This window comes from Phaenicophaeus curvirostris, chromosome 22 (assembly GCF_032191515.1).
Source record: "Phaenicophaeus curvirostris isolate KB17595 chromosome 22, BPBGC_Pcur_1.0, whole genome shotgun sequence".
Taxonomy (NCBI): Eukaryota; Metazoa; Chordata; class Aves; order Cuculiformes; family Cuculidae; genus Phaenicophaeus; species Phaenicophaeus curvirostris.
Genome location: NC_091413.1, coordinates 1,593,542 through 1,617,908, shown reverse-complemented (window position 1 = coordinate 1,617,908; position 24,367 = coordinate 1,593,542). Strand labels below are relative to the sequence as shown.

The 24,367-nt window shown below is 42.0% G+C and overlaps 1 protein-coding gene across 1 annotated transcript in view; it reads left to right on the top strand.

The window, feature by feature from the left end:
* The window catches only part of PLCH2 (phospholipase C eta 2), a 32,905-nt gene extending 11,246 nt beyond the window's left edge, over positions 1 to 21,659 (top strand). The window contains exons 8-22 of the mRNA XM_069874583.1: positions 655 to 775; positions 1,679 to 1,850; positions 2,111 to 2,218; positions 4,773 to 4,931; positions 5,989 to 6,081; positions 6,383 to 6,483; positions 7,373 to 7,470; positions 7,878 to 8,060; positions 8,512 to 8,619; positions 8,805 to 8,929; positions 9,218 to 9,302; positions 9,826 to 9,972; positions 10,890 to 10,969; positions 14,784 to 15,843; positions 19,384 to 21,659. Coding sequence (XP_069730684.1) covers positions 655 to 775; positions 1,679 to 1,850; positions 2,111 to 2,218; positions 4,773 to 4,931; positions 5,989 to 6,081; positions 6,383 to 6,483; positions 7,373 to 7,470; positions 7,878 to 8,060; positions 8,512 to 8,619; positions 8,805 to 8,929; positions 9,218 to 9,302; positions 9,826 to 9,972; positions 10,890 to 10,969; positions 14,784 to 15,843; positions 19,384 to 21,131 — 4,388 coding nt within the window. The 3' untranslated portion in view covers positions 21,132 to 21,659. The remainder of the gene's footprint in view (positions 1 to 654; positions 776 to 1,678; positions 1,851 to 2,110; positions 2,219 to 4,772; positions 4,932 to 5,988; positions 6,082 to 6,382; positions 6,484 to 7,372; positions 7,471 to 7,877; positions 8,061 to 8,511; positions 8,620 to 8,804; positions 8,930 to 9,217; positions 9,303 to 9,825; positions 9,973 to 10,889; positions 10,970 to 14,783; positions 15,844 to 19,383) is intronic.
* The last annotated feature ends 2,708 nt before the right edge of the window (positions 21,660 to 24,367 follow it).

Below are 24,367 nucleotides of genomic sequence, written 5' to 3'. Positions count from 1 at the left end.
GTAGTTGCTTCTCCTCTATAAAGGAAGACTCATGACTTCTGCAGAAGAGGTGGTAACTGGATGGAGGAAAAATCCTGGTAAAATGGTGTCTTTCCTTCATAAAGAACAACAAAATGACGTTGCTATATTAGGGATAAATTTCTTGAGCATGGAAATGAAGCCGACATTCCAAGAGTAGTGTTGTGGACATGGCAATGAGTGCTTCAGAGGAGTGAAACATGGAGGTATGATTGTAAACAAGTGTAAGGTTAGGCAAAACCCAAGGAGGTCAAGAGATGCCCAAGCCTTGGCTTTGCTTGTGGTGTGAGAAGGTTGGCTAAGATTCTCGGCTTTCCTTTTCAGGCTTAGCAGTAGGATAATGAAAGTAATGCTATGCTATGTCGTCTCTATTCCTGTCATAATATGCCTCAGCGCTTGTTTAAGGAGATGAGTTTTGCTTGGGGCTTTCTCAAACAATGGGAACAGTTGTCCCTGTGCGGTAGAATGTCAGGGCCAAGGAATTTCTTCAGAGAAGGACCATTCAGCACAGTGATACAGCTGAGGGGTGGGAATGAACCTGTACCCTGCTTTGCTGGGTGGCTGAAGGGAGTTGCAGGGTTTCAGTCTCCCACAGGTATTCCTTATCTGATGGGTGTAATTGTTTCTGTTCTACAGTTGACTGCTGGGATGGGCCAGATGGTGAACCAATTGTCCACCACGGATACACTTTGACTTCCAAAATTCTCTTCAAAGATGTCATTGAAACAATCAACAAATACGCCTTTATTAAGAATGAGTACGTATACAGTTTACCAGCTCTTGAGTCTCAGGGCTCTAATCTGGTGTTCCTAGGCATCCTTGTAAAGCAGCCAATGAAAATCTAACCTGCTTCTTTGTGTGCCAAGCAGAATTCTGAGTTGTTTTCTTTGGGGAAAACTGACTGGGCATAGTTGTGGGGCTGTCCTTATCCCATTCATAGGAGACATCAACATATTTTGATAGTTGGTTTTTTTTAGTGACTAGCTGACAGTTGAACCATGTATCTCTCAATGAGTACTGCAGTGATGCCAGGGTTGCGTTTGTTTGCTCCTAGGGTAGGAAGCAAGTCAGGCAGCAAAGTAGTATATGGAGACAATATCCAGTTATGGAGAAAAGAGACTGTTCAAGAGAGATGAGTTATTTTCTCGACCTGTATCTTGCTCAGAAAGTCAGAGAATTATACAAAGAGAGACTGAGAGTGTCATCCTATCTATTTTTTTAAGATAAATTAAATTATCTCTTTAAAATTTTTCCAGTAGCTTCTCCAAAGCAGTCCGTCTGCCTTCACTAATGGAGCTAAGCTTGTGCTGAAATTTCAGCCCAGGTGAACTTATTGTGAGCCTGAAGGCTGGAGTTTGCCTAAAAACATGGTAAATAAATCAAAAGAAAGCTCACCAGCAGAATATACAGCCATGCTTCTGAAATTGTTGTGGTTCCTAAATGCTTTGCAGAAAGATTTAACTGTGGCTGTCAAAAATGGACCATTCCGTTTGGAGTGAGTAGTGGGGTACCAGTCCTGTGCTCGCGCTGATTGTCTGGCTGTGGATTTCGGTGGTGGTGATGCCTGTTACAGAGTGGCTCGGGCAGTAATAACCCTTATCCTCTTAATGCTGTAACAGCTGAATTTGAAGTTGGTGATGATTGCTTATGTCTCTGCCAGGTACCCTGTTATCTTGTCAATTGAGAACCACTGCAGTGTTGTTCAGCAGAAGAAGATGGCTCAGTATCTTACAGAAATTCTGGGAGAGAAACTGGATCTGTCTTCTGTGCACAACGATGATTCTACCAAGCTCCCTTCACCAGAAAGTCTTAAAGGAAAGATACTGGTTAAGGTAAAAACCGGTTTTGTTTGTTCTGTTCCCTCATTTTGTTTGTGATGGTTATGATTTCTGCCTGTTATCACTTATCATTTAAATAATTTTACAGAAAGCAGTCTTTAAGAACCTGGGGCTCAAGGTTCTGAAGAAATCTCAATAAATAATAACCTGGTTGCATGCTTTGAATAGATACATATATTATTTATTTTTTTTTAAGTGTGTGTGATAGTGAAAGTTGCACACTAACCTGCCTGTGTGATCGTTTTATCTTTTAGGGGAAGAAACTTCCAGCCAACATCAGTGAGGATGCAGAGGAAGGTGAAGTTTCTGATGAGGACAGTGCTGATGAGATTGACGATGACTGTAAATTAATGAATGGAGATGTAAGTTAAGTGACCATTTGAATATAAATGTATGTTAAGTTTTCCTATCCCATTGAGAAGAAACGTTCTGTGAGTAATCTGGAGTATGGATGTGGTCTAATCTTTGGGGTTCATCACAAGTCTTTTAGGTTCTAAAGCTTTATGGGTGCAGAATTGACAAAAGTGCATAGTATGCAGCACAAGTTCTATGTTTCAGGTTTAGAATTTTGTGTCTTTTAATATTGTAAATAGTAATATCTCATGATTCTTTATTGGATCATAGTGTTCCTCCCTTCAAATGCAAACAAAAAAAATACTATTGTCAAATTGTGGTCGTTACAGAGCATCCCTTTGGTTTGCTGGATGCTGGGTTTAGTTGATTTATACAGTAAGGAGGTGTTAATAGGGGGAGAATGTTTTAATCTCTGCTTGCTTTAATCTGAAAATCCCTTATTTCTTTATCCTTTTAAAAGATTATATTTTTTTGTCACTTTAATCTTCTCGCAAGTGTCATTGCATCTTATAGGAACAATAGAAAATGCACAGAGAAAGCATTAAATACCTTGAACCTTGGAGAGAGATTGTGTTTTCAGTCCTTGCTCCCTCAGGCTAATGTCTCATTTTCTGTGATGGATTTGATCCTTTTCATCTAAAACTAAAATAGACACTTCCTTATGAATAAGTCTACTAAGGGGGAGAAATAAATTGTTTGGGTTTTAGAATTATTATGTTTTAGCATAGCACTTTTCAATATTTTAAAGCTGAGCTCTGTAATGTTTTAATACTCATGGGTGTTTTGTTTAGTACTTCATGATTTTTGTTTTAATACATCATGTTTTTTGACACTTTCTTGCTATGTGATGCATCTTTTCAAAGCAGAAGGGATTGTACCCACAGCAGTGATACAGTTCAGCCTAGCAGGCTTTCCACCAGTATCAGACCAGGCCTGGGACCATTTTGAACTGGGAGAAAATGAGATGAAAGCCAAACCAAAAGCCTTTTCAGCCTACTTAGGGGCTACCTGAGTAGTTGATAGTAGTTGATAGGCCGTGTAGTTGATAGTACAGGGAAACCAGAACTACACAAATTGAATAAAATGATAATTGGACATTTCTTGACTGTGAAACCTCACTGTGGTGAAGAAAGCTCACTCAGCTTGTTCTCCTGTGGTTTCCTAGTTCCTAGTCTGTATTCCACACATGACAGACTTTTCCCAATATCTAAAGGAAACAAGGCAGGTGTTTTGACAATCGTGCTGAACTGGAGCACTGTGGTACTTAAGATCCTGATTTTGAAAGCTTTCCAGATAATTTCTAGACCTTAAGATGGTTTGTTTTGAGAGGATCCTAATCCAGATGCTTGAACAAGAAGAAATGTTAGCAGGTCTCATTGATAGAAATCACTTTTGCCATGATTCTTTTCAACTTAGCCCACATAGATGCTATTTATAAAGAAGTGTCACATAGTGTTTATTTTTCTGCTATTAAGTGGATGGGGAAATTAATAGCAGTAAGAAAAGTGTCATCTTTCATATCAAAGTGAGGTGGTAACATGTTATGGCTGGGTGTGTCGTTCTCACTACAGGCTCAGCTGGCATTGCCTTGCTGACCCCATTGTCTTTGTTACTCATAGTTCACTCTGCTGGAGGTTTACTGATGCTTTAAATCTGAGATTTGCTACATCTGGTTTGCTTTCCAAGCCAAATTCCGAAGAGCTCCAAAAATCATAGCTTGTTTCATAACAAATTTAACTGGGAATTCTTAAGGCCTACTGAGAAAACGCAATCTGTCACCTCTTAAAAGACCTGGGATTGTGCATTTATGCCTCATGGATATAAAAAACAGCTCTAGATTTCTATTTTTCTTTCTCCCACTTCCTCCCGTGGGCTATGATGTGCACAGAAAGAGGCAATAGAAATTCTCCTATATTTTGCCTTTGAACTGCTGAAATTGAGGTTCTAAAGCTTCACCCACTCCAGCAGAACCCTGCATCTGTCACAGCTGCAGAGTGAACCTTGACACAGCAGATGAATGCTGCTCATCTGCCTCAGTGTGAGAGAGATACCACATCCTCTGAGTTTCTGCATGTATCCATTACTATTCAGTTTCCTTGAAGCATGGCTGTCCATGGCATGGACAGCAAGATGGAATAGATGTGATTTTTACTGAACGTGCACTGCACAACGTAACATGTGTTGATCCAGTTCAGTATGGGGAGCCATCTCAGTCATAACTAGTTCTGATAGCACATCCTCAGCTTGTAACAGACATTACATCTGAATAGCTCTGTTAGCAGCCAGTCCTGGCTTAATTAGAGCTGTTTTAATTAGTTTTACTGTCTCATTACTTCAGACAATCTGTTTACAGTTTAGGTCTAACAACTAGTTCAGGGCCTCATATGCTCCCATATATTAAGCCTGGTGCTGAGCTGCAGGTCGCTCCTTCACATTATGTAAAAAAACCTCTTTATTTTCTTTTTTTTTCTGGCACGTAACATTTTAGTTTGTATTAATCATGTCTGGAATCACTAAAACTTTTTCATTGCTCCTACTTTAATGATTCTGTTCTGTTTGTAGGCATCTACTAACAGGAAAAGAGTGGAGAGCATAGCAAAGAAAAAACTCGACTCGCTGATAAAAGAATCCAAAATCCGTGACTGCGAAGATCCGAACAATTTTACAGTTGCCACCCTGCCATCATCAGGAAAGGCTGGTCTAAAATCAGACAGTAAGAAGGTGAGCATGTTTTATTGTGCTTCACTTAAACCTGGACCTGACTGTCATTTTATTTGCCTCTGAAGCTCCAAACTAGTGCTCTGTCATAACAATAACGCTTGTGCTTTCAGAGGTGAATGTCCAAAGCTGGGCTTTTAAATCTGTTTTGAGACTCCCCAGTAAAGGTATTTCAGGTGTCTGCAGTTATCGTGGAATGGTTTGGGTTGGAAGGGACCTTGGAGACAATCTAGTTCCAACCCCCCTGCCACCCATAGATAAGAAAACATGTTCCCTTCTTCTGCAGTATTTTCTGTATATTTTGTCATGACATCTTACTAATACCTCATGTGGCTTATGTATTATAAGGAAGAATGCTTTTTGCATCTATGTCTATTTAGTAGAAGCTTCTTTTCGATTTGCTGATGATGAGATTTCAATTTTAGCTGTTTTTATGATTTACGCTTGATGCAGAGGGATGGTCTGTTATTGCAGATGAGTAATGAAATATGGTAGTCCTTCAAAATATAAACTGAAGTGCTAACCACCTCCTTCTCCAAAGTCAATAACTTTCTCTAGTACCTTCGGAGAAAGTGATGTTAAGCGTTTCCATTTGTTGTGTTTTATTAGCTTACTGAATAAATGACTTGTTACTGAGTTCAGATTCACAGCTGAATTAATTTGGTTTAATGATGATGCCAGGTGAACATCACTGTCAGTACACGAAGCATTTTTCTTGCTCACGCAGCAATTGGAGCATGAAATGTACACATGAAGTTACTTTTCAACAGGAAGAGTTTTATTATGGGGGCTCAGACTTTGCCTGGATGAAAATAAAATTGGGATTAAATATTTGTGTGATTTCTGTCTGCTCTGAAAATTCCCATAGGCAAAAATGATGGTGATTATTGCCAGGACACAAGGCCTGGTGCCCAGCTTGTGTTCAGAAAATACCAATGTCTGCACTGGTCTGGTCCAGTTCTGTCAATTGCTTTCCAGACTGTTTCTGATGATGTTTGGGTGTGCTGTCTGTAGCACTCTGTTTGATCTGCTTATTATTATTTCTGTTTGGTTGCTTTAGAATAAACTTGAGGATGATGTGGAATCTGGGGAAGACTTCAGTACCAATAAAAGGCACAGCCGGTCCCTGATGGGCAGTTTTTCTAAACGCAAGGTGAGCTACTCAGTAGATTAAATCTAAACAAACTCTCAAGGTCTAGAATTATAGGAGATCTAATTGGAAAAGCCTAACAATTCATTTGCACCTTTTATCTGAGGATTTGTGACTCTGATCTTGACCCGAGTCTCCCCATGCGTGTTCATATTGTTCTGCAATGCTGGGCGTTACAAAAGCTGTCGTATCCCATTTTCTGGAATTAACCTACTCATTGGAATACTGAAGCAGAATTGTATCTAGTTGCTGAAACGCCGATCAGACAGTTATGACATTATGGTTTTATTTCCTTGTGGCACAGAAAAAAAGCGGCAAATTGAAAATGACAACAAGTCTGGAAGAGGGTGAAGATGATTCGGATTCTCAAGGGAATTTAGCCAGGAGCTCTGCACATTACAGCAGGTCTGTAAAAAGTGACTGGGCGATTTTGTTTCTGAAAAAGGTGCCTGCGTCAGTGTATCCACTGAACAGATGTGTTCCAGTCTAGAAGCCAGTTTGCTGAAGGCTGCAGGCACCTGACAGGGATCTGGTATAAGGGGAGATCTGAAGTCTGCCACAAGATCGTGCAATTCAGACTAATTAGATGGTGGACCTCATATGTGTTTCAAGCTCCTACAACTCACCTACCCAGCATATGGGCCCAGCGAATCCATTAAGGTGGATTTGCACAGTGTATCAGGTCCCTAGCTGATTTTTTAATGGTTTTATGATTTGCCAGATGAAGTTGGCTCAACAGTCAGGTGATGATTTTGATTTTTCTTTTGATATTGCCTCATCAAAAATCCTGACAGCAAACATCCTTTGCAGAATGGTTGCTTAAGATTCAGACTTCAAAACTAAGAAACCAGATCAAGCAGTTCTCTAGGATATTTTTGAGTTTTCTTTAGAGTCAGTAGATAAGCTGTCAGTGACAACCTGAAGCGAGTGAGGAGGATCAGAGCTTTCTTGCTATTTCCTTGGGATATAAAAAGTTTTTTAGTTAGCTCTTGAATAGATATTCCATCCTTTGTCAAAGCCACTTAGAGTTCCTCCCCAGCAGATCACAGTAGGTGAATGCTTATGTCTGCCACTCACATGTAAGAGCAAGACTTAAAGTGTTCTGTACGTTTCCATGCTGTTGGTTTCACACCTTCTGTGTTTTGACAACGAGGCCTTGTGTGGTATAAAACTATTAAATTCCTCGTGGTTGAAGAAAACCTTCTTGTATTTCTTTACCCTGATTTATTTTTAAATATGAAAGATAAATTTTACCCCTTAATTAATAGGAAATTAATTTGTTTTCTCTTTCTAGGATAAACCGACAGAAGAAAACAATGAAGCTGTCCAGGGCGCTCTCTGACCTGGTGAAATACACCAAGTCTGTTGGCATCCATGATGTTGAAGCTGAAAGTAGGTTGAACTAAATGCCTGCTGCAAATAATTGTTATACACAGAAATTGGAAGGTTTACCTTCTTACATATCTTCTCATTAAAAGCGGATTTTCTGTTTGTTTCTCCCTGACCCTGGAAAGATTTTGTAACAGAAGAGCTGCCCATGATAAAACTAGACAGTTTTGAGGTAGCTGACTTCTTGCCATATATATATTCAGCTTCATTTCCCCAAACATAACTCCTCTAAAGAGCACAATGATTTTGCTGCAATGTAGGAAAAGCATAATTCCCTCTGCACTGGGATGTGTTCAAATGATGCTTGATAGTTACAAATGACCAGTGCTATGTAGTTTTGAATGCTTTATCGAGATAATAAATAAATAAATGAGGTGAGTACCTGTAATCTCCTCCTCTCTCCTTTGTAGTCTCTTCCAGCTGGCAGGTTTCATCTTTCAGTGAAACAAAAGCCCACCAGATACTGCAGCAAAAGCCAGCCCAGTATCTACGTTTCAACCAGCATCAGTTGTCACGCATCTACCCATCTTCTTATCGTGTGGATTCTAGCAACTACAACCCCCAACCATTCTGGAATGCTGGCTGCCAGCTTGGTGAGAAGAAAGGAAAAATGTTTTTTTTTTTTATTTTATTCACATTTTAATAGGAACTCTGGAAACACCCCTTAAAATACTGTGAGTTCTCTGCTTACCCAGCTTTACTGACAATCGAGTCCTCCGTGTTATTGCCTGTGATGTTACCTAAATAGATTACCTCAAATGCATCTTACATGCAAGCAGCTGTCTGATAAGGAGAAATAAATGAACTACTTAAATGCAAGAACACTTCAGATTTCACACTCTTTTGAAGAGCCTTTCTCCTTGAAGCTGTGATCTGTGTTATATATGAGAATTCTTTTAAATAAAACATTTGAGATTTTGCATCCAGGAAGTCAAATGTGGAATGTACTTAGGTGTCCTGCCTCTAATTTGGTTCGACAAAGAAGAATGTTGTTAATGTACTCAGTAAGTAATATCACCTTGGGGTTTTTTTGTCTTATAATAGTTGCACTAAACTACCAGTCAGAGGGGAGAATGCTGCAACTGAACCGGGCCAAATTTAGTGCCAATGGGAACTGTGGCTACGTCCTCAAACCAAACTGCATGTGTCAAGGTAGGAAAAATGAGCTAAATAAGTAGAACACTTACTGCACGAGAAGAGTGGGTGTGGATCCTTACTATAGTTTGTTTAAAAATGCATTTCTGATGCCAGAAACTAATAAGCCAGCAGGTTTCTATTACTAAAGTCACCCCTAAAATGGCACTTCATTCACATTATCAGAGTTCTCATTCTTGCAGGTGTCTTTAATCCAAATTCTGAAGACCCACTGCCTGGTCAATTAAAGAAACAGCTGGTTCTAAGAATTATCAGTGGTCAACAACTCCCAAAACCACGTGATTCCATGTTGGGTGACAGAGGAGAGGTATGATGCCATAAGTGATTGTTCTTGTGTATTGGAAAAAGTTTATTGCCATATTGGCTGGGCTAAGGAGGAGGATTTAACTTCCTGCAGTTATCTTCAGGAGACATGGAACGTGAATAAATTAGGTCATTAGCATCTTAAACCTTTGGGTGGTTTTCTTCTCTTCTGAGGCTCAGGACCAATTGTTGTTAGGACAGTAATGTACAATGCCCACATTAGAAAGCCATGTGCTGGAATTTTATCTTTGTCACTCTTCCTTTTCAATATGTGTTACTTTCTGTTTTCCAGATCATAGACCCATTTGTTGAAGTAGAAGTTATAGGCTTACCTGTTGATTGCTTCAAAGAACAAACTAGAGTAGTTGATGATAATGGTAAGATTCTGTGGGCTTTAGGGTTTTTACGGCTGAAACATTCTCTTTCAGGCAAGTTTTGTTCATGAAGATAGGAGTAGATGAAATCGGGTTCCTCTTATGGCAAAGCACTGAAAATTGATTTAAGCATTGCTGATATTAATCAGACTTGGGCCTTGGATTGTTTGACCGAGTCAACGTAATGTTGTGAAGGTTGTGGTGTAAAACAAGACATTTGTCTGACTTCTCATTTTGTATGAGAGAAGGGTGTCCTGAGCTTGCTGTGGTCAAAAGAAAGTCAGGTTGTCCAAATACCTGCTGAAAGCAGAGCCAATGTTAAGTAAGATCTAACTCTATTTCTTGCTAATTTTTGTGCTGTTGTGTCTCCTGCTGAAGTGAGTGGGTGTACTGGATTTTCCAAGAACAACGATCAAACTATTAGAAAGAGTAGAATGACTTTGCAGTTTAGGTATTCCTTGTGTGGGCAGTCTTCTTCTTACATCTTGTGAAAGAAATATCTAAACCCCAATTCCTTCCTTTTGAGGTTTTAACCCAATGTGGGAGGAGACGTTGGTGTTCACAGTTCACATGCCAGAGATTGCACTGATTCGGTTCCTTGTGTGGGATCACGATCCAATTGGGCGGGACTTTATTGGACAGAGGACAATAGCTTTCACCAGTATGATGCCAGGTAAGACAGAAATGGTTGGCTAGGATTTTTTCTGTGATCACCGAAGCTGCACATAGTGGATTACTGTGTGCGCGTGTGTCTGCTGCAAAAATTTCCAGTTAGAACAAGAGTCTGGGTGTTTGGACAATGAGTTCTCTACCTTGGGCCATTACTGACTTAAATGATGATGAAAGCTGAATCAATTAACTCTACAGGACTGGGTTTTAAAAACATGGGTGAGATTGTTAAGAAGGATGGCTGAATATTGTGGACTTGTAGGACTGCCGTACTGAATCTACACTCCTGTTATCTCAGACTGCTTTTTCCTCCGTTTTCTTCACAACAGTTATTGAAAGACACTGGAGTTTAGATTGGTCTCGTTACTATCTGTAATAGTTTGATATAGAACTGGTAGTTGGCTATTCTAATCATGGGATCTTGGTTATTAAATGTCATTTTTGTGAGATTCTATTTCTGTTTTCAGTTCAGTCTTCTTTCACATTAAAGCTTGTGTGTAGTTTTATTTTCATTCAAAGTAAAGAAAAATGTCTGTAAGACTGAAAACAAACACCCAGTCTCAATAAAATGAACTTGATTGAGCTGTTTGCAGTATTAATAATGGACTGTGAGTCCCCAGGAGAGAATGTAATCGAGTTTAAGTCAGGGACTGACAGCAGCAATAGTGGATATAGGACAACACAGGACATGGCTTTTTTATAAAATCAATCAGTCAAGAAGAAATGGCAGTTAAGTTTCTAAGTGCTGTGACTCAGATAACTGAGTGTGGCTGGACAACGCACAAACCTAGATGCTTATTGTAGGGAGGAGCTGAGGAAAAAAGTGTTTTGTTTCTTCTGTTGTTTATGAAAGAAAAGTCTCGAGATGCTCTTTCCATCACCTGTTCCAGCTCCTCGCCAGCTTTGTGCACTCTGTTTCAGGTTACCGACACGTGTACCTGGAGGGTATCGAAGAGGCATCCATCTTCGTTCATGTAGCGATCAATGACATCTGCGGTAAGGTGAGTGCCGGCGGGGCGATGCAGCACAGCTCGTGGCTGAAAATGAACTCACAGATTGTGTGTCACACTTGGCAAGGCGAGTGGCTGAAGGTCCAAGCTAACGTTGTTCAAACAGAGTAAACTTCATCTCTGTGATTGTCACGGTAGCCTGTGATCCTCCTGAGACTGTGGAGATAATGGAAAATCATAGGGAAAGTTATAAGAGATTCTTGCAGGGTTTTTTTCTGAGGGAGCCAGAGGGGAAGGTTATTTCACTGCAGCATGCACACATTTATACTAGTAAGTATGATTGTGTCCAGTACAGTAAGTGCACTTCACTGAACAAAAGGTTCTACACTTGAACCATGAGTACTTGTTGTCTTCAGAGCTTGCTCTGTAGAGGCTCTGTCTGCCTGAGGCTTTCACATTTTTAATTTAATTAAATTCTTAAGGGTAATAACCCTTAAGCTTTGGATTTTTTCCATAATAACACTTAGATGCACAGGAAGGGTGATCCTTGTAGTAGCTGTTGGACTTAATTTCACTGCTTATCTGTTATTAAGAGTGTGTTTGCTTCACATGCAGGAAAAACACAACTTTCTGGCTGCTATAAATAAATTCACATGAATAACTCCAAGCTTTTTACTCCAAAGTAAAACCCTGATTTCAAACATTTCCTAGGCCGGCTGGAAAGGAGACAGCTTCTTTCCTCACAGTGTGCTGCGTTTGGTTACTTCTGTGCCCTTCATTTCAATGAAATTAGGTTAGCTCAGTATCTTACAGCACCCTGAGAGTGTCTGAAGCAGTTTATATCCACTAGCAATGACAGGGTGAGCTTCTTGTGGTAACAAGCTGTAATATCAGCATTGTGACAGCAAGAGGCGGCATTGAATAGGCTGGGAATTCCAAGCACTTTTTCTTGTGGTGCTCTTCATATAAGAGGAATTAAAACTGTTCTTAGAAAAGAACCTTTATGCTGCTAGCCTCTTTCCGCTTTGATTTTTCAGTTAATAGAGTTAAAATACTGTAAGAAATAGATTTCTGTATTTCCACTCTCTTAATTATGGGCAGAAAAATCACCATAGTTATCAGCCTGGTTTTATATGTGCTCTGATAATCCAGATAGTCTAATGCAAGCATTAACCTTTGGGGGCTTTTTTTCTAAATGTACATATTGCATGCTCTCAGTAGCTTGATATTACTAAAGCAGAGGCTTCAATTTTTTTCCTCTTAATTTGTGTTTAACTGGAATCTCTTTCTAGATTGTGCTGTGTCCTGGAAATGCTTTTTTCTGTCTGTCTCTTCTTTAGTCTATTCATGTATTGCAGAATTTCTCATGGTTTTCTCGATGTGCCTATCTCCAAATTCCTCCCTCACTGTTATTTTGCCTTTGCTCTGTCTGTTTGTGATTTCAGTGGGCTTCTCTGTGTCAAAAAAAGTCTACTTTTAGAAGCAGAGCATTTTTAGACGCCTTGAAGGTACCCCCTCCTGGCTCGGGGAGGTGTAGTGACCACCACCACACACCTGCATGCCTCTAACCAGTTGCTTCATTAACATTAGTGTTTCCTCATTAGCATTTTGAAGCTCATCAACTCGTGTAATGTGAATTGCGACGTTTGACTTGGTCAGTTCTGCTGGGCCATTGATCTGTCAGAGAGCTCCCCATGTATGAAGCAGATCCAGGACAAAAGTCCTTCTGTGCCCTCCCTCTCTCTTCTCTGAGGCTCTGCCTTCTGCTGTGTTTTTGCTCCTGTGCTGCAATTCAGACCTCTTCTTTCACACAGAAAAGCACATTAACAGGGAATATTTGCTAAATTATGGGCAAGCCTCTTGTTTAAAGTCTGCTTAAAAGAATGAAACAGCCCTGTAAAAGCTGGACCACAAGCTGAAAGCCCATGTTCTGGATCTCCATCAAACAGGCTCTCTTTCCCGCCCCCCCCCCCCCCCCCACTTCTTTTTTAAAACTTTTTTTTATAATGAGTTACCTCAGTCTGTCTTTGGGTTCTCGATCGCTCCATTGATTCCAGCAGTAGCAGCTGCTTGCAAAGATGCACTGGATAAGCTAGAACGATTCCTGGGGCCCTGCACTGCCTGTCACCCATCCCATCTGTGCTTTGCTTTGCTTTTTGTTGGATATTATCTGTGTATATGTATGTATGACAGTTTTTTCTGGATTTTGCAAATGTCTACGTTGTCTGATTTTTATGGCAGTAAATTCACGTACTTGCCAACTTGTCTCAAGCGGAGCAGAAAGCCTTTGCCCTTTCGCTATTTAACAAACATGTAATCTTGTTTTGAAGCTTTATAGTGAAAGCGAATCCACTGAGATCCAGTGGCTGTTCAATAATTTGGCTCTCGCTGGAGGTTTATTAAAGTTTAAGTTACATTTTCTCTGCCTTCTATGGGAAAATCAGTTCCTACCTTCTTTGTCTTATCCTATAGATACTTCTAAAGGCCATTTTGTGTCTCTTTAACCATGTCCTCCTCCCACTGGATGTTAGCATGTGGTAACTAAGCTTTGGTCAATTATGAAAATAATATTCTGAATGTTTGTACTGGGCTGTGTCAGACAAATAAACCTCGATCTGATGTGCCAGATTGAGCTGGACCCAGGAAAGCCAGCAGCTTTTAACCCAGGCTTACTGTACGGTGCTGCTAATATCTGTCCATTGAGTCCTGCAGAGCAAGATTTGAAATGCATGAGCGTGCACCCAAGTATTTTGGCGGTGAGAGCTGGACCATTGTGACTTAAATTTGATATTCAAGTGCCGTCGTGTGGCACTGCAGAAATGTGACCTCACATGACACCACAGCGTAAAAATTGAACTGACAGCAAGTGCCAACAAGCATGGATGCTGATCAAATGTTATCACAGGGTTCATGCAATGCATTGCAATCATTCTCTATTTCTATTCATTCTTTATGCTACAGCTGCTAAAGAGTCTGATCTCACTGGGAGATAAAGGCAGCAGAGAAGAAGGAGATTGGGAAATGCCTCTTTCTCTGCTCTAAGTGGCTGGTGTGTGAGGCCCTGTGAACAGGGCAAGCCCAACAGGCGCTTTATTGGGCACCAGCCTGAGGCTTTAAAAGTTGGCAAGTACACCCAGAATGTTTACAGGAATGCTGGAACTCTGTTTTACTGAAATGTAAATCAGTTTATGATGGTGAATATATATATTTAATGCTTAAATAATTACAGAAGTGTATGTGGTACTGTGTTATCACCCTGACTAATTTCACTTGTTTATAGTGTGCTCCTTCAGTGATGAAAACACATGAGTGTCTTTGGATAAGTGTTGTGTGGTAGGAAATGATCAAATTGTAGGTACATAGGTAGCAAGTGAAATATTTGATGATGACTTGTTGTGCGTATTGCTCAACTGCTGTTTATGACAGTGCTCAACTCAATTGGAGATCTCCTAAAGAATATAAATCTTTATTTGAACATCCAGTTTATTCATTATCTGTTTCAAATAAAGAATGTTACTTAGCTTAAGATGTCACCATCAATTTAATACTGTTGCATGTCACAAATTTCTTGTCTATAATAAGAGTGCTAGTTGCTGTCTGCAGGAGGAGACAGGAAAAATTAGATTTGACAGCATCTGGTGTCCAGTTCTGCCCAAGTATAATGTCCTGCACAAAGCGGATAATTCAGCTGGCTTCTAACTGGTGGGATGGAGACACGGGGAACTAAACAGTTCTCCTGCTGATGACAGGAGTATGGCAGGAGACTGTGCGTGCATATGTGATCATGTGTACAGGGACTCATGTGCTGTAGGAAGAGACTCACATTTCCTATTAAGGGCTTTTATTTTTTTTCCCAATTTTCCAGGCCAAGCAAGCTGCAGGGCTAAAAGGCCTGTTTCTCAGAAATCCAAAGCAGGCCTCTCTGGACAGTCATGCTGCTGGTCAGCTTCACCGCAAACATTCCTTTAGCAGCCACATCCTGAGACGAACAGCCAGCGCACCCACTAAGAGCCAGAAGAAGAACAAGAAGGGCTTCCCTGAAATTGCTTTTGACACAAAAGACAACAGCTCCGAAGGGGCAGGTGAAGACCGCGAAGTGGAAGCTGCCTCGCATCCTCGCTTTGAGCAAGAGCCAGAAAGCGCTCCTCTGTCACCAGCTCCCCGAGATGGTGCCAGCGGGGAGGCACACGGGAAGGTGTTGAAAGGTAAGGCACATAGCTCTCGTAAGGCCAAAAGCCAAAGCTGTGCTCGAGGGGGTGCTGCTTTCAGTGAACCCGTACAGAGGTCTAACAGGGTCCGGCTTCAGGAGCACCAGAGCGAGAAGCAAAGCGTCTTTGCACGCTGCGCCATCAACAGCTCTGGTAGGATCGGAGTGGCCACCAACTGCATGAAATGCATGATTGGTTCCAAAGAAAGCCCAGACCTAGACTGCAAGTGGAGTGACCATCCTTCCAGGCCTATCGCTAAAGATATCCTTCACCATGAGCAGTATAGCAGTATCACTGGAGAAGAGAGGTTAGAGCTCACAACCTGGGTTGTTGAAGGTCAACCCAGGCAGCAGTCAGATTTGCAGGCTTGCAGCAGCCCTGGAACTGCAGATGATCTAACAAGGAGCAGCCAGTCTTTTGTGACCTCAGGGAAGAAAAATGTTGAATCTAAATGTCACGGAATAAAGGCTCATACCCGGCAGCGGTGGCAGTGCCAATCAGGTGGCAAGTATGGAAGCACTGTCAACTTGGTTGAAGCCAGCAATGGCTCTATATCCTCCAACTCCAGCAGTCTAGAAAGCCTTGGAAGCCCAGAATTCCCCAAGCGCTGGCCTGAAACTTCTCGAAGGCAAGTGGGCACCCTACAGAGGGAAATGAACGCCTTGTTCGTTCAAAAATTGGAGGAAATTCGAAGTAAATCCCCTATATTCTTTACTGGTAAGACCAGATTTTCTTCACCCTTCCACCTTAGATCACATCATTGTCTCAGCTTCTGCATAGCGTCTTGACTTAGAAGCTCCTGTATGTTCTTTTGCTACCAAGAGGTCTTTTTCTTTATTTTTGGCAATGATGGAAAAGATGTCCATTTAAATATTTTTCTTTTCTTTCTTAGCAATGTCTGGTTTAGATTAGTCCTTCCATGCCTAGCAAACCATCTGCAGTAGTGAAACCGTCAGTAGTCCATGAGTGTCTGGCTTGTTTGTTGAGGGGGTTTTGTTTCCTTGGGGTTTTTTAGTCAATGTGGTATGATACTAAGTAAATTTTAAGTTCCAAGCCAGAGCATTAAGTAGAGATTGAATATGGGGAACCCATAGTAACAAACAGTGTTTCCATTATCAGTGTTCTTGTTCACTGAAGGATAACCACATCAGAAATAATCCGTAAGTGGGCTCTGCTAACAATGAAAGCAGCTCCTTGCTCAAAGAACTCGCAAAATTACCACCATCAGGGATCACTGGATGGCATTCTCTGGTCTGGGTTATTCAGGAGATCATGTTTTATGAATGTAGCAGACCATTCTGATCCTAAATGTTTCAATCCCCAGAATGCAAACATTTATAGCCGTGCTTAATGTTATGGATATGATTTGACTGTGACCTGTGGGCACGGTTGCATAAGACAAAGGAGCAAGGTGCGTGATTTGATGTTACCTGACATCAGCCAAGCAAGGTGAAGCATTAGCATTTCCCAATTGCAAGGGAAAATACATCCATTTAAAGGGAGGCTGCTAAAGCTGCAGCATTTTATAGTTGTTTCAAGGCAGGAATATGCCTGCGGGCACTGGGCTCACATGAGTTTGTTTGTAAAGATGGAAAATAGGCACAGAGGCAATCAAGGTATATATTTCTCTATGGAAACTGGCTTTTTTCCTCCTGATTTGGCAGAGAGGGAAGGGAAGAGATTTCGACATGATTTTCTCTGCTTCATGGAATTGTGAAGAGGAAGTAAAGAAATACAGCTTTTGTCTATCAACTACAAAATCATCTCTTCAAATCCCTCTCCTTCTCCCTTAATTGTCTATGGAATTTGGACATTGATGGTTACATTTTCAGGAACAGCTAAGTGACTTTGGTGCTTCTTGAGATGTAATTCCTTTCTTTAACCATAGATTCTGACTGCCCACCTATGCTGGGCTTCTTTGAAAGCGTCATACAGAAATCCAAAATATTGTATTTGATCGATTTAATTTAGTTGAGTGTCTATAGTTTCTCTTTATTTCTCTTTTTTAATTATTTTTTTTCTTTTTTACATCTTTTTCCTAATATCTGCTTTGAGATTTTAGGAAAAATACCAGGACAATGGAAGGGGGAAGGAAGGATTTTGCCAGTTCCCATAGCTTGAAATTAATCCAAAGTAGCAGAATTCTTTCTGTGCCTAAATTATCAGCATTAGGCTTTTCAAAAGCTCTGAGTAGTGTGACATACGAAACCAGTTCCCATTATCAGTGCCAGCTCCCCCGCCAGCCCCTCGAGCCACTAAATAAATATTGTGATATGCTTGAAATTTGATTAAATCCATCTGACTTCTCAAGCATGGAATCAGCAAACCTTTGAAATGGTGAGATAGTCACTTGGATGGGATGCTGCTGATCCAGTGACAAACACTGTGTTTGCACAAACAGCAGGATTTCCCCATCTGCCTGCTACTTTAGTGCCTTGGGCCAAGAATCCAAGGAAACCAGCAGCGTTGGCCTAACACGGCTGCATTTCATAATTAACATTCTGTTGGTGGGAAGTGCCACGAGGATGAGACAGGAAGCTATAGTCTCCGCTTGTCCCCTTTGTGGCAGCAGCGTTACAGCTTCCAGTATCTCGCCTTGTAAACGTGCCTTCATCTCCGCTGACGGCCCAGCCTGCACGGGGAGGAGGAGAGCTCCTTGGTCTGATCAGCTCTGGACTCCTCCAGACACGGAACAGGCTGCTGGGCTGGCAGTGGTGGGGTTTGACTATGGGTACAAGTGTCATCTCCCCCTTTAACGCTCCTAGCTAGCGTGATAAAGGCCACTGAAGAGCTGTCTCCTCTGTTACGCTCCTTGTCACTGCGCTGGGGTGGGAGCACTGGGGCTGAAGGGAAAGGGCCTGTATTTCCTTGGCATGTTTTGGTAGTGTAGGTGTTTTTCTCTATAGCATCAGGAAAGGGCTTAGGCAAAACGGAGGCAAGCTTCCTTTCCCCAGTGCAGTGGAGTGCCTTCCTTGAACAAGAGCAACAATGGCTTTTTATTAATCCATGACAAAATAATGGACTTGATACGTGTCTGTTTATGGATTCCATCTACTGAGTGCTCTGGTTGGTCAGAAATTCTTAGGATCCTACACAAATGTGTGAATATTTGTCTGTTTCCCTTCCCTTCCTCAGCACTAATTTATCCTGTTCTCTGCACCTGCCTTCCCTACATTAACTGGATTTTTCCTCTGTTCTATCCTATTATGCTACATGCACACTCTCTCTCTAGTTAAGAACTGAAAGGACAAGCCAGTCAAAGGTAACTGTCTCCTGAGTGTTGCCAATTCAAGCACCTTGTTGCCTATAATCATGGGGTTGGTTTGTTTGTTTTCTACCCTCTAATTAAGTGCTCCCATGTTCCCGAAGTCATCGGCTGCCTCAGTGATGCTTTGCTAGTTCTTGGACGCATGTTTGCATTGTGGTTTGGAGACATGGGAAGAATTCTCTTTGGCATGATTGCTGTGGCTCGTAGGGTGGAGGTTACAAACACTGCGGGCCAACGGAGCGTTTTCCTCGGGTACCTGGTGGCTGTAGTGGTTCTGCAGGGCTGTACGGTCAGCTTGGGGTTCATCAACGTGTGTCTGTGTTGGGTTTTGTACAAGAAATTAAATACTTTGTGAGGAAAACAAAGTCTGTTTTAAATTGTTTTGTTTTTTAAAAGACACCTTGACTACATTCCATGGTGTGCACGCAGATTGTTGTAGTTGTAATCTGCTCCCCAAGTCCTGTGCTGCTGCTCTTCTGAGCAACTGATGGTGGGCACCCCATGTGCTGGCTGGGCAGTGGTGTCCTGGTTATTACACGTGGTCTGCTTATCATCTCATACACTGACACCTCCGAGTGCTGGAAGGGAGGAAAAAAGCAATTCAAGTGGTGCTGGGTGCCGGAGGAAGAAAAGTTAATTTATGAGAGGGGATACAAGGACACAAAGAAATTCACAAGTACAGTTGTTTGGATAAGATAATCTGAAGAGTAATGTAGTGCTACCTTATGTGGACTGAGGTTTTCTGGAAGTAACAGGGCTTTTGGGCAGCTAAAACTGAATGAAAAGGAATTTTTCCTGCCTTTCGCCAGCCATTTGAAATCATATGTCATTTTATAAACCGTTATTAATATATGCAGCTACTGCCTTAAAAAATGATACATACAAAGAATAAATCTTCATCTCAACAAGTTTGTAATAGCTCACTAATCTCATGTCTCTCTTTTTTCTTGCTTCTTTCTTTCTCCTCTCTTTTCATGTCTCCCCAGTAGATGTCTGCCATCTGTCAATGCAGAGGTCAGTCACCTCTTTGTGCAGCCTGGAAACAATCACTGAAGAGCCTGTTGTTGCCAATGAAAACCATCATGCCAGCCTTTTCTTCCCTCTACCCGTTGCACCTTACAGTGATTCTGAAGAAGGGTCTGTGTCTGACCATTCCACTGAACCCCGCTCAGAAGCAAGCAGCACATCCAGCCAGGCTCAGGGACTTCTGCTCACTAGAGAACAAAGAACAGATCTAGCTGCACAAGCCCAAGTGCAGGGGGTCACAAAAGCAGCTGACGCAAGTGTCGTAGTCCAAGCAGATGAGAGGACAAGCGTGGCAGGATGTCTCAAGGAAGAAAATGGTTGGACACAGACGTTCAGTAAAGCTGAAGATGGGTGTGGATTGGCAGCGCATCCTCAAGGAGCCCGGCTGGCACTGGCGGCAGGTAGGAGCGCCGGCCAACCTCTTGGAAACTGCCAGAAGCAAAATGACCAACCAGGTCAGGTGTTAACAGGCACAAAAAGCACCATTGAATCCAAAGGCCAAAAATTTGCTTCAGTAGCTGTTCTACCACAGGACAGCGATGTAATTAACAGCACACAGACAACTTTGCCTCTGGATACTTTCCAGAAAGTCCAGCCTGCACAGGCTGTACCTGCTCCTGTTTCTCAGATGAGCTCTTACGTGTTAGTAAGACGGTCAAAGAACGAAGGACTGAAGGTGTCAGATTCCTCAGCCTTAATAAAAACTCCAAGTAGCCTGTCTCCAGCAGCAGAAGTATACTTTGATGCCACTGTCAACGACCGGATCTGGAGCAAGCTAGATTGCAGCAATCATCGTGACAGCATGTCTTCCTCCTCCAGCATGTCCTCCAATGACACTGTGATCGATCTCTCTTTGCCCAATCTAGCTCGCAAAAGCCTTCCCGATCTTGGCATCCACCGTGAAGGTTTTGAGCCCCTTGCCATCAGGAAGGGTATGCGCCCGCGATCTGCTACGACATCCAGTAACGAGATGCCAATGGTGAGCAAGAGCAAATCCAATCCTAACCTGAGGTCTGGCCAGCTACCAGCAGATGAGTTGTGCCCCCGTCCTCTTGCCAGGAGCCCTCAAGATGCATTCTCCTCCATTCCTAGAAGGCACACCTGGAGCAGGCTGTACATGGAAAGTCTCAGACAGTCTTCTAACAAATCCAAAGCACAGGATATGGTTGGGAATAACCAGGAAAAATCCAAGAGTCTTGGAGACCTTACCTCTGATGATATCGTGTGCACTTTTGAAAGCAAATACCGTAGCATCAGCAGGAGTTTCGTCACTCGATCCATGCGGGAGCAGCGCCGCTCTTCGAGCCTGAGATCCTCGGTCAAATGCCAGGATGAACTGACTGAGCAGCTGAAGAAGCTGACGGCCTTTCAGCAGGAAAATGATATCACGTCCCCTATCAGTCTTGATCCGACCGAGTCTGAAGAAGAAGGGGAGAGCCTGGGACTCCTGCGCAGGTCTTCGTCTCGCAGTCAGAGCAGGGTGCGCTACATCGCCAACCGGGCCAAGCAGGCTCAGGAGAGACAGCGGCTGCAAAGCCTCAGCCAGCTCGGTGGGAGCCCCATCGAGGAGAGAGGAAATCCCGAGGGAGCCTGCAGCGTGGCCAAGGCCGTCTGCATGGATATGGCTTCTCCCGCTGTGTTTACATCCCAGCCGAAGAAACAAACTGATTATAACCCTGACACAGAAGTCTTCTTTATGCTGAAACTGTAATTCTGGGCAGCACTGATGAGGCGATGTTTACATTCCTCTCGGAACAAAACAGAGTGACCCGAGAGGCACAAAATATCCTCTTACGGCTCAGTGCTTCCTGGGCGCCTCTGGGTCATGAGGGTTCTTAATATCATGACTCCAGAAGAATAATTGAGTGTTAAATTTATCAGCAGTTTGTGGAAAAAGAAAAATCAAGGGAAGTTGGAGACTTAGGCTTTTACAGTCCTAATGACCTGGCCTCCTTTTTTTCAATTACACTTTTCCCAGCCTCAGATTTGGCCTCCTTTGTGCATGACCACTTCTTTGCGTTTGCAAATCTCACATTCTTTACTAATTTGAGTAACTGCTGCTTATAACAGGTGAACATCCATGTGATGTTAATGACAGCTAAGGTAAATTTAGATTTTACAGATCGTGGCTCCATGAAACGAAGCTGAGTTTAAAATTACAGTCCCTGTTCTGCTTTTTTTTTTTTTTGGAAGGGTTGGAGGCCTCTGAGGGCTTTCTGTTTATTTCAGTGAAAATCCATATTGTCTCACTCCTGGAAGAAGAGCTCTTACTATGTTCCAAAGCAATGCTTTTTTAAACTAATATTGTTTATATATAAATTATATATGTATACACATCTGTGTGTGTGCAAATACCTGTCTGCACATACCTGTACACATGCACACGAACTGAACTGTGACTGTTCCTTGTCTGCAAACATCACCTGTGGGAACGAGACACGAGAGAGAAGGGAATTACTGAACACAGGCAGGAAATGTCTCCTGACTTTAATTCAGAAATGGCTACAAAGCATGCGAGTCTTTTCTGGAGAACAGCACCATCCCTTCTCTGTGTTATTCTAACAATGCTGCTGTACATAGCACTTTTTGGATGAATTTTCCTATTTCTGTATTGCACTGCCATGCAAAATTTTCAATGATATGTTTAAAGAATAAAAAAAAAGATATTTAATTTTTTTTAGATGGATGTATTTAGAATTAAATACCAGCCTAAAATGAATAATAATAATTTTTCATCCCCATTTTTTTTACTTTTAATTTCTAGGGGTGCCCTCCCTCCCCAGTTCTTACATTGTTTATTGTAGATGTACATTTTATCAGTGATGGAGAGGAATGTTTACCCAGATGCATTTTAAAGAGAAACAGAGGTTTAATTTTATTTCAGGCTGCATAGAGTCCCTATTATTGAGAGGATATTTTGCTTCTGTTGGTAATGATTCTTTTGTGTATATTGCAAAATCTAAAACAATTGTTTGTAAAACTACCTTACACTACTAAAATAAACATATTTAACCTTCCAGCTGGTGGCTCTTTAGCTGTAACACAACACTTTCTCTGTGCTGTCTAGAAATTTGTGCTATACAAACATGGTTAATTCAGTCTGCTTTGTTTTAAAAATTCCATAGGGGATAACATTTAATTTTGCCCTTTTTCAGACTTGACAGTGTGAAGTTTACAGTTGGACTTGATGATCTTAAAGGTCTTTTCCAATCCAAACGATTCTGTGCTTCTGTGATTGTTTCAGAGCGATGTGTTTGTTCAGCAGCCACTGATGGCTCGATGAAAATTCTAGGGGAACTAATGTAACTGGCAGTCAGACTTAATCCAAAGACCTGACCTGTTCTGTTGCAGCTCTTCAAGTGAGACTTGTGGATTGCAGGGCTAGAAAGGAGTTTCTGGTTTTTAAATTTTAGTATCGCTTGGCTGCAGGCATTTAAGTTCTGAGATACAAAATATAAGGCTAACTGTGGCTAATATCATCGTGACAAGGAGGTAGGGGATAGGAGGGGTTAAATTCTCCATCTAAATCTTTTCAAATGGTCTTCAGTATGTCTTAGCTAAAAATATTCTCTCAGTTTTCCGTCCTGGCTCAGATCTTCAGTGTTTGTCTTTGTAATTTGGATGAGAGGCCCTTGAGGTTTGTGCAGCGGAGGTTTGGAACGTGCCCTGCAGTAACCCTGCCATCTCGCTGCAGCCTCGGAAGGAAAAAGGTAAATCGGCAGCAGAATGTGGGATCTGCCAAGATTAGTCTCACATTATGTCCTAACGCAAAGCAAATTTCATTAACATTCCTTAGACGAAAAGTCACTCTGTAATACTTCGGTTTGGGGCTGAAAAGCTGCAGGGAGTTACTGCTTTGTTATCTTTAAAGCAAGAAAGTACATGCAACTTGACAGCTTTAGAAAGTTAATGTTTAAAAGGCCTATTTGTGCCTTTTCAAGGACCAAGTTTCAATCAGATTATTTTTTAGTTTAATTTATTAAGCAATACTTGGTAAATCAATGCATCTCACAGATGCAGCATCGCATAGGGCTTTAAAGCATTTATCTTGGTTCAGATTTTTAGAAAAGAATCTAGATTTAGCTTGTGAATTTTGCCCTCCTACTTCCAAATTAATAGTAACTACCTTTACAGCTTGGTTTGTTATGCTACAGAAGGCAATTAATTATGTGTCTGTTTATTCCTGTGAACAGAATTTATTCTGTGGTGCCTGTACTGTTGAGCAGCAGAAGCTCGCTGAGCAGTTTTGTTCTTCATTCACCTGGACTCCATCAGGGAAGAGGAAAATCGCTTCTTCAGCTCTTCCCAGCAGGCAGGGCGCTATCTAGAATGGTAAGGAAAACAATAAGGATTGGGTGGCAGCGGAGGGAGTCGAGGTTCCAAGCAGCACTGGTTTTCATTTCATAAATGCCTCACTCATGGTGATCCTCTGGTGATCTTCTCTACAATTCATATGATAATCGAGGTGAAAAAGCAGATTCTCCCTCCCCTGTGTGAAATTGCGGGCAAGTACAACGTAGGCAGAGGTTGGATGTGAAACCCCTGAGGTCAGTGCATCACCCGCCAAGGCAGTCACGTTTGCTTTGTGGTAACTGCTGCTTTCCATACCTCCCTGCAGCTGTCTCGGCGGTGTGAGGAGGTGTGAGGTGTGTGTAATGCTTTTGGGGGGTTCTGGTGTTACACGCGAGCACTCCCGAGACTATCGCATTGTGGAGACAGTCTTGAGCAGCTCACACCATCGATAGATGGGAGAGGTGGGCACAGCCAGATAGGATGCTGTCCTAAAGGAAGAGGACTATTTGCTGGGCTGCACAGCAGGCCAGTAATTTCAGTACTTTCTGAGTCTCTGTAGCATTCAGCTGCTGGACTGCACTGCTTCCAGACATTGTCTTTTTGCTGGACGTAGTCTCCTCCTCTCTTTCCCAAAACCCGAGGTGCCCCTGGAGC